The sequence below is a fragment of the Salmo salar genome, chromosome 12 (assembly GCF_965601325.2).
Source record: "Salmo salar chromosome 12, fSalSal1, whole genome shotgun sequence".
Lineage (NCBI taxonomy): Eukaryota > Metazoa > Chordata > Actinopteri > Salmoniformes > Salmonidae > Salmo > Salmo salar.
The window spans coordinates 95,051,272-95,063,845 of NC_138302.1; the positions used below are offsets into that span (position 1 = coordinate 95,051,272).

Consider the following 12,574-nt stretch of genomic DNA (forward strand, 5'->3'; position numbering starts at 1 on the left):
CCGACGACGATGAGATAGGGAGATAGGGAGGAGGTCAGTAACCTGGCAGTATGGTGCCAGAACCACAACCTCTCCCTCAATGTCAGCAAGACAAAGGAGCTGATTGTGAACCATAAGAAACGTAAGGCTGAGCACACCCTAATTCACATCGACGGGACTTCAGTGAAGCGGGTCGAGAGCTTCAAGTTCATAGGTGTTCACATCACTAAGGATCATGGTCCACACACACACACACCAACACAGTCATGAAGAGGGCACGACAGCGCCTCTTCCCCCTCAGGAGGCTGAAAAGATTTGCCATGGGCCAACAGATCCTCACCATTGAGTACATCTTGACTGACTGCATCACCGCCTGGTATGGCAACTGCATGGCATCTGACCGCAAGGCGCTACAGAGAATACTGAGTACAGACCAATACATCACTGGAGCTGATCTCCCTGTCATCCAGGACCTGTATAACAAGGCGGTGTCAGAGGAAGGCCCTAAAAACGGTCAAAGACTCCAGCCACCCAAGTCATAGACTGTTCTCCCTGCTACCACACGGTAAGTGGGACCGATGCATTAAGTCTGGAACCAACAGGACCCGGTATGAAGCTTCTACCCCCAAGCCATAAGACCGCTATATGACTGCTAAGTAGCTGTGGTTAACTATTTAACTCTCTGCATTGACCCTTTTTATTACAAACTTTTTGACTCATCACTTATATGCTGCTGTACAATATCTGTCACTTCATTCTTAGTTAGATGTACAGTACCAGTCAAAAGTTTGGACACAACTACTCATTCAAGGGTTTCTCTTTATTTTTACTATTTTTTACATTGTAGAATAATAGTGAAGACATCAATACTATGAAATAACACATATGGAATCATGTTCTAACCAAAAAAGTGTTAAACAAATCAAAATATATTTTATATTTGAGATTCTTAGTAGCCACCTTTTGCCTTGATGACAGCTTTGCACAATCTTGGCATTCTCTCAACCAGCTTCACCTGGAAAGCTTTTCCAACAGTCTTGAAGGAGTTCCCACATATGCTTAGCACTTGTTGGCTGCTTTTCCTTCACTGTGCGGTCCAACTCCTCCCAAACCATCTCAATTGGGTTGAGGTTGGGTGATTGTGGAGGCCAGGTCATCTAATGCAGTACTCCATTACTCCCCTTCTTGGTCAAATAGCCCTTACACAGCCTGGAGGTGTGTTGGGTCATTGTCCTGTTGAAAAACAAATGATAGTTCCTGTCATGCCCTGACCTAGGAGAGCTGTGTTTTCTCTGTTTAGCTAGGCCAGGCTGTGATAGGTGGGTGGGCATTCTATGTTTTGTGTTCTATGTTTTGGCCGGGTATGGTTTCCAATCAGAGGCAGGTGTCTATCGTTGTCTCTGATTGGAAGCCATACTTAGGCAGCCTGTTTTTCCTTGTTTTTTGGGGGGTAGTTATTTTCCGTTTAGGTGTAAGTACCTGACGGAACTGTCTGCTGTCATTTTTTGTTTAATTTGTAGTGTTCATTCTCTTTCATTAAACTACGAGATGAACATATTCCACGATGCACCTTGGTCTACTCATTTTGACGCGTGTGACAGTTCCACTAAGGGCAAACCAGATGGGATGGCGTATCCCTGCATAATGCTGTGGTTGCCATGCTGGATAAGTATGCCTTTAATGCTAAATAAATCACTGACAGTGTCACCAGCAAAGCACCCCCACACCATCACACCTCCTCCTCCATGCTTCACGGTGGGAACCACACATAAAGAGATCATCCGTTCACCTACTCTGCGTCTCACAAAGACACGGAGGTTGGAACCAAAAATCTAAAATTTGGACTCATCAGACCAAAGGACAGATTTCCACCGGTCTAATGTCCATTGCTCATGTTTCTTGGCCCAAGCAAGTCTCTACTTCTTATTGGTGTCCTTTAGTAATGGTTTCTTTGCAGCAATTCGACCATGAAGGCCTGATTCACGCAGTCTCCTCTAAACAGTTGATGTTGAGATGTGTCGTTTCTCTTTGCTTATTTGAGCTGTTCTTGCCATAATATGAACTTGGTATTTTACAAAATTGGGCTATCTTCTGTATACCACCCCTACCTTGTCACAACACAAATGATTGGCTCAAACGCATTAAGAATGAAAGAAATTCCACAAATTAACTTTTAAAAAGGCGCATCTGTTAATTGAAATGCATTCCAGGTGACTACCTCATGAAGCTGGTTGAGAGAATGCCAAGAGTGTGCAAAGCTGTCATCCAGGCAAAGGGTGGCTACTTTGAAGAATCTCAAATAAAAAATATATTTTGATTTCTTTAACACTTTTTTTGTTGTTACATGATTCCATATGTGTTATTTCATACTTTTGATGTCTTCACTATTATTCTACAATATAGAAAATAATAAAAATATAAAAATAAAGAAATACCCTTGAATGAGTAGGTGTGTCCAAACTTTCGACTGGTACTGTACATATCTACCTCAATTAGTTTGTACCCCGTGTACATATCTACCTCAATTACCTCGTACCCCTGCACATCAACTCAGTACTGGTACCCCGTGTATATAGCTACTTCAATTACCCCGTACCCCTGCACATCAACTCAGTACTGGTACCCCGTGTATATAGCTACTTCAATTACCTCGTACCCCTGCACATCAACTCAGTACTGGTACCCTGTGTATATAGCTACTTCAATTACCTCGTACCCCTGCACATCAACTCAGTACTGGTACCCCGTGTATATAGCTACTTCAATTACCTCGTACCCCTGCACATCAACTCAGTACTGGTACCCTGTGTATATAGCTACTTCAATTACCTCGTACCCCTGCACATCAACTCAGTACTGGTACCCCGTGTATATAGCTACTTCAATTACCTCGTACCCCTGCACATCAACTCAGTACTGGTTGTCGTTGGGTAGAGACGACCAAAACGCAGCAGGAATGTTGATGCTCATCTTGTGTATTTATTTACAAACTAAGTGAACACCAAAACAACACGAACAACGAAACAGTCTTGAAAGGCTCACTCAGCAAAACAAGAAACAATCTCCCACAATTACACAGACAAACACACCCAACTAATATAGGACTTCCAATCAAAGGCAACACCACACAGCTGCCTTCAATTGGAAGTCCACCCCAATTAACCAAACATAGACATACAACCAACTAGATCAACATAGAAATACATAAACAAGGAACAGTGCCCAAAAACCCCGGAATACTTAAATCAAATGCCCTTTTAGAAAAAACACCACCCCGAACCACATAAACCAAATACCCTCTGCCACGTCCTGACCAAACTACAATAACAATTAACCCTTATACTGGCCAGGACGTGACACTGGTACCCTTTGTATATAGCTACTTCAATTACCTCGTACCCCTGCACATCAACTCAGTACTGGTACCCCATGTATATAGCTACTTCAATTACCCCGTACCCCTGCACATCAACTCAGTACTGGTACCCCATGTATATAGCTACTTCAATTACCTCGTACCCCTGCACATCAACTCAGTACTGGTACCCTGTGTATATAGCTACTTCAATTACCTCGTACCCCTGCACATCAACTCAGTACTGGTACCCCATGTATATAGCTACTTCAATTAACTCGTACCCCTGCACATCAACTCAGTACTGGTACCCTGTGTATATAGCTACCTCAATTACCCCGTACCCCTACACATCAACTCAGTACTGGTACCCTGTGTATATAGCTACTTCAATTACCTCGTACCCCTGCACATCAACTCAGTACTGGTACCCCGTGTATATAGCTACTTCAATTACCTCGTACCCCTGCACATCAACTCAGTACTGGTACCCTGTGTATATAGCTACTTCAATTACCCCGTACCCCTACACATCAACTCAGTACTGGTACCCTGTGTATATAGCTACCTCAATTACCTCGTACCCCTGCACATCAACTCAGTACTGGTACCCTGTGTATATAGCTACTTCAATTAACTCGTACCCCTGCACATCAACTCAGTACTGGTACCCTGTGTATATAGCTACCTCAATTACCCCGTACCCCTGCACATCAACTCAGTACTGGTACCCTGTGTATATAGCTACCTCAATTACCTCGTACCCCTACACATCAACTCAGTACTGGTACCCTGTGTATATAGCTACTTCAAAATCAAATCAAATTAATTTATATAGCCCTTCGTACATCAGCTGATATCTCAAAGTGCTGTACAGAAACCCAACCTAAAACCCCAAACAGCAAGCAAAGCATGTGAAAGAAGCACGGTGGCTAGGAAAAACTCCCTAGGAAAAACTCCCTAGAAAGGCCAAAAACCTAGGAAGAAACCTAGAGAGGAACCAGGCTATGAGGGGTGGCCAGTCCTCTTCTGGCTGTGCAGGGTGGATATTATAACAGAACATGGTCAAGATGTTAAAATGTTCATAAATGACGAGCATGGTCAAATAATAATAATCATAGTAGTTGTCGAGGGTGCAACAAGCACGTCCGGTGAACAGGTCAGGGTTCCATAGCCGCAGGCAGAACAGCTGAAACTGGAGCAGCAGCACGGCCAGGTGGACTGGGGACAGCAAGGAGTCATCATACCAGGTAGTCCTGAGGCATGGTCCTAGGGCTCAGGTCCTCCGAGAGAAAGACAGAAAGAGAGAAAGAGAGAATTAGAGAGAGCATATTTAAATTCACACAGGACACCGGATAAGACAAGAGAAATACTCCAGATGTAACAGACTGACCCTAGCCCCCCGACACATAAACTACTGCAGCATAAATACTGGAGGCTGAGACAGGAGGGATCAGAAGACACTGTGGCCCCATCCGATGATACCCCCGGACAGGGCCAAACAGGCAGGATATAACCCCACCCACTTTGCCAAAGCACAGCCCCCACACCACTAGAGGGATGTCTCCAACCACCAACTTACCGTCCTAAGACAAGGCCGAGTATAGCCCACAACGATCTCCGCCATGGCACAACCCAAGGGGGGGCGCCAACCCAGACAGGAAGACCACGTCAGTGACTCAACCCACTCAAGTGACGCACCCCTCCCATGGACGGCATGGAAGAACACCAGTAAGCCAGTGACTCAGCCCCTGTAAAAGGGTTAGAGGCAGAGAATCCCAGTGGAAAGAGGGGAACCGGCAAGGCAGAGACAGCAAGGGCAGTTCGTTGCTCCAGCCTTTCCGTTCACCTTCACACTCCTGGGCCAGACTATACTTAATCATAGGACCTACTGAAGAGATAAGTCTTCAGTAAAGACTTAAAGGTTGAGACTGAGTCTGCGTCTCTCACATTGGTAGGCAGACCATTCCATAAAAATGGAGCTCTATCGGAGAAAGCCCTGCCTCCAGCCGTTTGCTTAGAAATTCTAGGGACAATTAGGAGGCCTGCGTCTTGTGACCGTAGCGTACGTGTAGGTATGTACGGCAGGACCAAATCGGAAAGATAGGTAGGAGCAAGCCCATGTAATGCTTTGTAGGTTAGCAGTAAAACCTTGAAATCAGCCCTTGCCAGGGGTACAATTACCTCGTACCCCTGCACATCAACTCAGTACTGGTACCCTGTGTATATAGCTACTTCAATTACCTCGTACCCCTGCACATCAACTCAGTACTGGTACCCTGTGTATATAGCTACTTCAATTACCTCGTACCCCTGCACATCAACTCAGTACTGGTACCCTGTGTATATAGCTACCTCAATTACCTCGTACCCCTGCACATCAACTCAGTACTGGTACCCTGTGTACATATCTACCTCAATTACCTCGTACCCCTGCACATCAACTCAGTACTGGTACCCTGTGTATATAGCTACTTCAATTACCTCGTACCCCTGCACATCAACTCAGTACTGGTACCCGGTGTATATAGCTACTTCAATTACCCCGTACCCCTGCACATCAACTCAGTACTGGTACCCCATGTATATAGCTACTTCAATTAACTCGTACCCCTGCACATCAACTCAGTACTGGTACCCCATGTACATAGCCAAGTTATTTTTACTCATTGTGTATTTATTCCTCGTGTTACTATTTTCTTTCTCTCTGCATTGTTGGGAAGGGCCATCAGTCAGCATTTCACTGTTAGTCTACACCTGTTGTTTACCAAGGGCCCATCAGTCAGCATTTCACTGTTAGTCTACACCTGTTGTTTACCAAGGACCCGTCAGTCAGCATTTCACTGTTAGTCTACACCTGTTGTTTACCAAGGACCCATCAGTCAGCATTTCACTGTTAGTCTACACCTGTTGTTTACCAAGGGCCCATCAGTCAGCATTTCACTGTTAGTCTACACCTGTTGTTTACCAAGGACCCATCAGTCAGCATTTCACTGTTAGTCTACACCTGTTGTTTACCAAGGACCCGTCAGTCAGCATTTCACTGTTAGTCTACACCTGTTGTTTACCAAGGACCCGTCAGTCAGCATTTCACTGTTAGTCTACACCTGTTGTTTACCAAGGACCCATCAGTCAGCATTTCACTGTTAGTCTACACCTGTTGTTTACCAAGGGCCCGTCAGTCAGCATTTCACTGTTAGTCTACACCTGTTGTTTACCAAGGACCCGTCAGTCAGCATTTCACTGTTAGTCTACACCTGTTGTTTACCAAGGACCCGTCAGTCAGCATTTCACTGTTAGTCTACACCTGTTGTTTACCAAGGACCCGTCAGTCAGCATTTCACTGTTAGTCTACACCTGTTGTTTACCAAGGACCCGTCAGTCAGCATTTCACTGTTAGTCTACACCTGTTGTTTACCAAGGACCCGTCAGTCAGCATTTCACTGTTAGTCTACACCTGTTGTTTACCAAGGACCCGTCAGTCAGCATTTCACTGTTAGTCTACACCTGTTGTTTACCAAGGACCCGTCAGTCAGCATTTCACTGTTAGTCTACACCTGTTGTTTACCAAGGACCCGTCAGTCAGCATTTCACTGTTAGTCTACACCTGTTGTTTACCAAGGACCCGTCAGTCAGCATTTCACTGTTAGTCTACACCTGTTGTTTACCAAGGACCCGTCAGTCAGCATTTCACTGTTAGTCTACACCTGTTGTTTACCAAGGACCCGTCAGTCAGCATTTCACTGTTAGTCTACACCTGTTGTTTACCAAGGACCCGTCAGTCAGCATTTCACTGTTAGTCTACACCTGTTGTTTACCAAGGACCCGTCAGTCAGCATTTCACTGTTAGTCTACACCTGTTGTTTACCAAGGACCCGTCAGTCAGCATTTCACTGTTAGTCTACACCTGTTGTTTACCAAGGACCCGTCAGTCAGCATTTCACTGTTAGTCTACACCTGTTGTTTACCAAGGACCCGTCAGTCAGCATTTCACTGTTAGTCTACACCTGTTGTTTACCAAGGACCCATCAGTCAGCATTTCACTGTTAGTCTACACCTGTTGTTTATGAAGCATGTGACAAATAAAACATTATTTTATTTTATATACTAGGCACACACACTTCAAAATGCTCAAATCACAGAAATAGTTTTTCATGAAGTTCGTCATTGCTCTTGAAAACAAGATTTTCATCTCAATGAGAACAAGTTGTTGTAACGATGTGGAGGGGTATGTCTAAAAAGATTTGACACAAAAATCATCTGTGCTAGTTGTCCAGGCTCTGGTCTTGTCCCAGCTTGTCCCATCTTGTCCCATCTTGATTACTGTCTGGTAATATGGTCAAGTGCAGCAAAGAAAGACCTGGCAAAGCTGCAGCTGCCTCAAAACAGAGCAGCGCACCTTGCCCTTAACCGCACATACAGAGCTAACATCAACAACATGCATACCATGTCTTTCCTGGTTGACGAGAGATGAACTGCTTCTCTTGTAGTTTTGATGAGAAATATCACTGTGATGAAAATTCCAGATTGTCAGCATAATCAAATAACATTCAGCTCAGACACCCATTCATACCCCATAAGACATGCCACCAGGGGTCTCTTCACAGTCCCCAAGTCCAAAACATATTCACGCCAACGCACAGTGTTATACGAAATCTCCAATGACTCACGCAAAATGACCTTTAAAAATGGATTGATTAATCAACATTTAATGGAACGGTGTGGACTGTGAGGACACACACACACACACACGCACACGCACACGCGCACACACAAACGGACAGACACACTAACACAAGCACACACACTCTAGCACACACATTGTTTTAGTTGTATTGTTTGTATATCGTTGTATTTTACAATTGTGTGACTGTCCTTGTTTATCATTGTATCATCAGTGTTTTGTTACTTGTCATATCTTGTGTTTTTTGTGGAGCCCAGGAAGACTAGCTGCTGCTTGAATTGATTTTAAAAGTGTTCTTGTGCGTGTTTGGTGTGTGTTTGTTCTCTTAACCCTGCAGCCATGGTGGAGTTGGATGGTGATGACATCAGAATCTCTTCCAGAGGGAAGCTGGCAGAGAGAGACATTGTCCAGGTGACTCCACACACACACACACACACACACACACACACACACACACACACACACACACACACACACACACACACACACACACACACACACACTGTAGTAAGTCACACAGGCCATGAACACAGCTACGAACAAACACAGCTTTTCTTGACCAGTTGAAATGTCATGGCTTTCCCTAGGAGGTCTTTTTCCAGTGAGGGGTATTGTGGCATTTTTTAAGCATTAATTTACAGTTTTTTTTTTACAATCGCTAGGACCCAGTTCTCAATACTTAGGTCACTTTTTCAAAACTCTTCACACAGTTCTCCTAACTAACTTTCAGCTTGGCACAGCAGTTAATTTCACGTCCAAAATGCACTAAAACTACCTAAACACTTCAAACATGTCTCAAATCAACTCATTCTTCCATAACACTAGCAAAGGTTGTCACCCAACAAGCACACTTCGTCACTCATAAAACAACAACCTAAACAACACTAACAACAGGTAGCATTACACAATGTTTTCTGTTGTCAAATGTCTTTACAAAACCAGAATGACACCTCTCTACTGTTTAGAATTCACTGCAGTATATGTTACAGGAATGAATCAGACATGATGCAATATGCTTCAATATGGTTTATGTCATTCTTTGGCATTGATTGATTCCAAAATACAAGTATTTGCATATACACCATCTACCGATACAGATACAGTAGCAATGCTAGTCAACCCTGTCTTCTACATTTGGCCACAGGTTCTCATCCACATCACATCTTATGTCATCTTCAGCAATACACCTAGGAAAGAATATTTTGGCATGTCTGGTCCATCCCAGGCAATCTTCTGCAGACACGTATGTCCAGGCATCCAGCATTCATTGCGTCTAGGAGGGACATTTGATCATGTGGATGGTGGCCATAAACCTTCCACCTCCATGAGGAAAATAATTCCTCTATGGGGTTGAGGAATGGAGAGTAAGGTGGGAGGAAAAGTGACACCATCCTGGGATGGTCTGCAAACCACTCTGTGACTGCACGGGACTGGTGAAATGCCACATTTGCCATACAATTACAAACGTTGGCTGGTGTTGTATGGTCCAATTAGCGGTTTGTGTAACAGCAATCCATCAGAGGATACTGCTGCACACATTGTGATGTTGGCACCCCTCTGGCCCGGGACATCCACTGTGGCTCTTTTCCCAATCACATTCCTTCCTCAACGCCGTGTTTTGGCCAAGTTGAAACCAGCCTCATCCACAAAGATGAATATGTGGGTTGTTCGCCTGGCTTCAATCTCCATGACTCTCTAAAATAAATCCACATGGCAACATAAGAGTTAGGCTATTACGGTAGTTCACATTATACCTAAAAACATGTCATTGTGTGTCTCTGCCCTGTTTGGTTTAGTTCAAAACCAGTTCTGTATTTTATAGTCATCTGACCTGAACATATTGGTTCCTGAATTACTTGACTCGTTCAGAGTTCCTCCCAAAGGGGACAGTGTACAACTGCTTCATCCTGACTTGATGTTTCAGGACTCTAGAAATAGTCATGCTTGCATTGTGAATATTTCTAAATGTAATGTTGTCTGCCAACACTGTCCCGAATCTCTGTGAGTTTTATGCCATTGTTTCTGATGACCATATCAACGATTGCAGTTTCCTGCACAGCAGTGAGAATCCTACCTCCGTGGGAGGTAACTGTTGGGTCCTAAGCAGACTAATTACACACAAACGGGTTTAGAGGCTTTGCTCAATTTACTTCTGTAATGTGCAGTTCAGTCAGATGCCCTTGCAGAATGCACATCTTACCTGCTGTTTTGCCAGAAATTTCTCACAATAGATGCAACTGTTGAGCATTGCAGATGTGGCTGCACTCTCAGACCAGCCACTCTCATTGATAGATCATGATTTATTACATTATCATTTATAGTAGCCCTAATCTCATCTGAGACTACAGCTCTTGATCTTCCTCTCAGTCTTCTTCCACCACACATACGTACTCCTCTCCCTCTCCCTCTCCCAGCCACCCTTCTTCCTCTGTCAGCCACTTCTCTATCTCTGGCTGGGTCCATGTTTACATTACAGTACAGCATTATTCCTCAGATGTCTCCTTTTGTATAGATGGTAATGTAATTGAAAGACTAACACCTGGGCAGGTGTTCAGCTACAATGGGAGTCAGCTGTGGTTGGTCTAATTGTTTTGATGGTATTTCATTATTTAGATTTAGAATATATTTCAATATGGTATTACTGTAGAAATGTAGTAAATTGCTGTCATATTCAATTGTGTGTTATGTTAGGTTTTGAACTTAAGTTTAACAGTTTTGAAAATAGTATGTAAACATTTGCAAATTGGCCTGTAAGTACATAGAGTTTTGGTGGTGGTTGTGTCTGAGTGAGAAAATAATTCATGAAAATTGAAAGATGTAGTCATTGAATGCATTTTGTGCCAAAGCAATGAAAAATGATCCATAGTTTAGCCCCCATAGACTGCTGTTGTGTTCACTGTGTGAAGAGTTTTGAAAAAGTGACCTAAGTATTGAGAAATGGATCCTAGCGATTGTAAAACAAACTGTACATTTTAAGTGTTTATTTACAATGTCATATTCATGAGAGGTTATGAGAAGTTGTTATAAGGTATTTTGTCTCTCCCTGTCAGTTTGTCCCATTCAGAGACTACATGGATCGCACAGGGAACCATGTCCTCAGTATGGCCCGGCTAGCCAAGGACGTCCTGGCTGAGATCCCTGATCAGTTCATCTCTTATATGAAGAGTCGGGGCATCAAACCCAACCCTGCACCGCCTCCCTACACACCCTCTGGACACACACACCACACACAGATCTGACCACCTCACACACACACACACACACCTTTACACTGAGTACTGATGAGAGAGACACCGTCAAAGATTTTCAACCCCTAGGAATCATGGGAGGGGAACTCTCTGTCTACTTCCTGATTGGAACATCGGGACAGGAAGTGATGTAAGAGGAAGCTATTAAAGCAACAGGTGTTTGTGTCAGAACTCTCCCGGACAGGTAACTCTCTGGACTGGGGAAGACAACAGTGTTTCTGTTCATTGTGGTTCTATCTATTCTGTTTGTCTCTGGAGGAAAATAGAGACTGCCATGGAGAGATTATATGTTGCTGTGCCATACAAGGACTTGGTGATCGATGAATTGTCTTTTTATCAACATACATGGGCCTGTGACTGTTTTCTCTTGTATTGTTTAAGAGCAGGTGTGATCGAGGGGTCATGTTGTGGTTGAAACTTGTGCCTGTCTGTGGAGTGGTCATCTAACCGGCCAAGTGGAACCCTTATATGAACTCTGACCTCTCACCTTCGACCTTTGATCTTGCATGTGATTGGTGTACTGGAGCGTGTGTGTTAAGGTGGTGATGTTTTTAGTTTACTAGTTTGTTTTGGGCCTCAGACATGTCCACATATTGATTTGTAGCTTCATCATTCAAGGTGAAAAAAAAGAAAAGTATTTGTAATTTTTTGTTTCATTGCTTCACAAAGTTTTTTTGTACTCCCATAAGTTATTGATTCTTCTCTTGCTTTACATTTCAAAGCATGTTTGTGTAGGATGAAATTTCCCCGTATGCCTGTATTTATAATGTATCAAAGTGGCATGGATATATAAGGATATATAATGAATTTGTATTTGTTTAGTTATTTTATCATTTCTACGTACCTTCCCGGTTTAGATTTCTCTACAACACACAGTTAGTTAGATAGTTAACAATATGGTAAAGCACAAGGGCGAGATACTTCAACAACCAGCACAGCAATTGGTACAACCTGTATGTGACGTCATCATAACTGTGACATACATAACCACAACTGTAACATACATCATCATAAGTATTGGTTTTGATAGTTGACCAGGTCATATTTGGGATCAGTCAAAGATATTTTAAATATACATATCATTACGCAATTCAAAAGCACAAAAAAAAAAAAAATCGAATACTCTTTCAACTATTTATTACTTTATTCTCTCTCTTTCCATCTCTCTCTTTCCATCTCTCTCTTTCCATAGTGAATGGATTTTTGTTTATTGATATTAAACCTCTTCGGATAAAGCCAGTAAATGTATCCACTTGAAGAATATTTCATTCTATTGAATCCTTTTCATGATCAACAATAACTCACCCA

The 12,574-nt window shown here is 43.2% G+C and overlaps 1 protein-coding gene across 2 annotated transcripts in view; it reads left to right on the forward strand.

The window, feature by feature from the left end:
• LOC106566113 (copine-5) overlaps nt 1–12,574 on the forward strand; it is a 289,627-nt gene extending 277,053 nt beyond the window's left edge. For both annotated transcript variants that reach the window (XM_082959486.1, XM_082959487.1), the window contains 2 exons: nt 8,356–8,429; nt 11,069–12,574. In XM_082959486.1, coding sequence (XP_082815612.1) covers nt 8,356–8,429; nt 11,069–11,257 — 263 coding nt within the window. In that variant the 3' untranslated portion in view covers nt 11,258–12,574. The remainder of the gene's footprint in view (nt 1–8,355; nt 8,430–11,068) is intronic.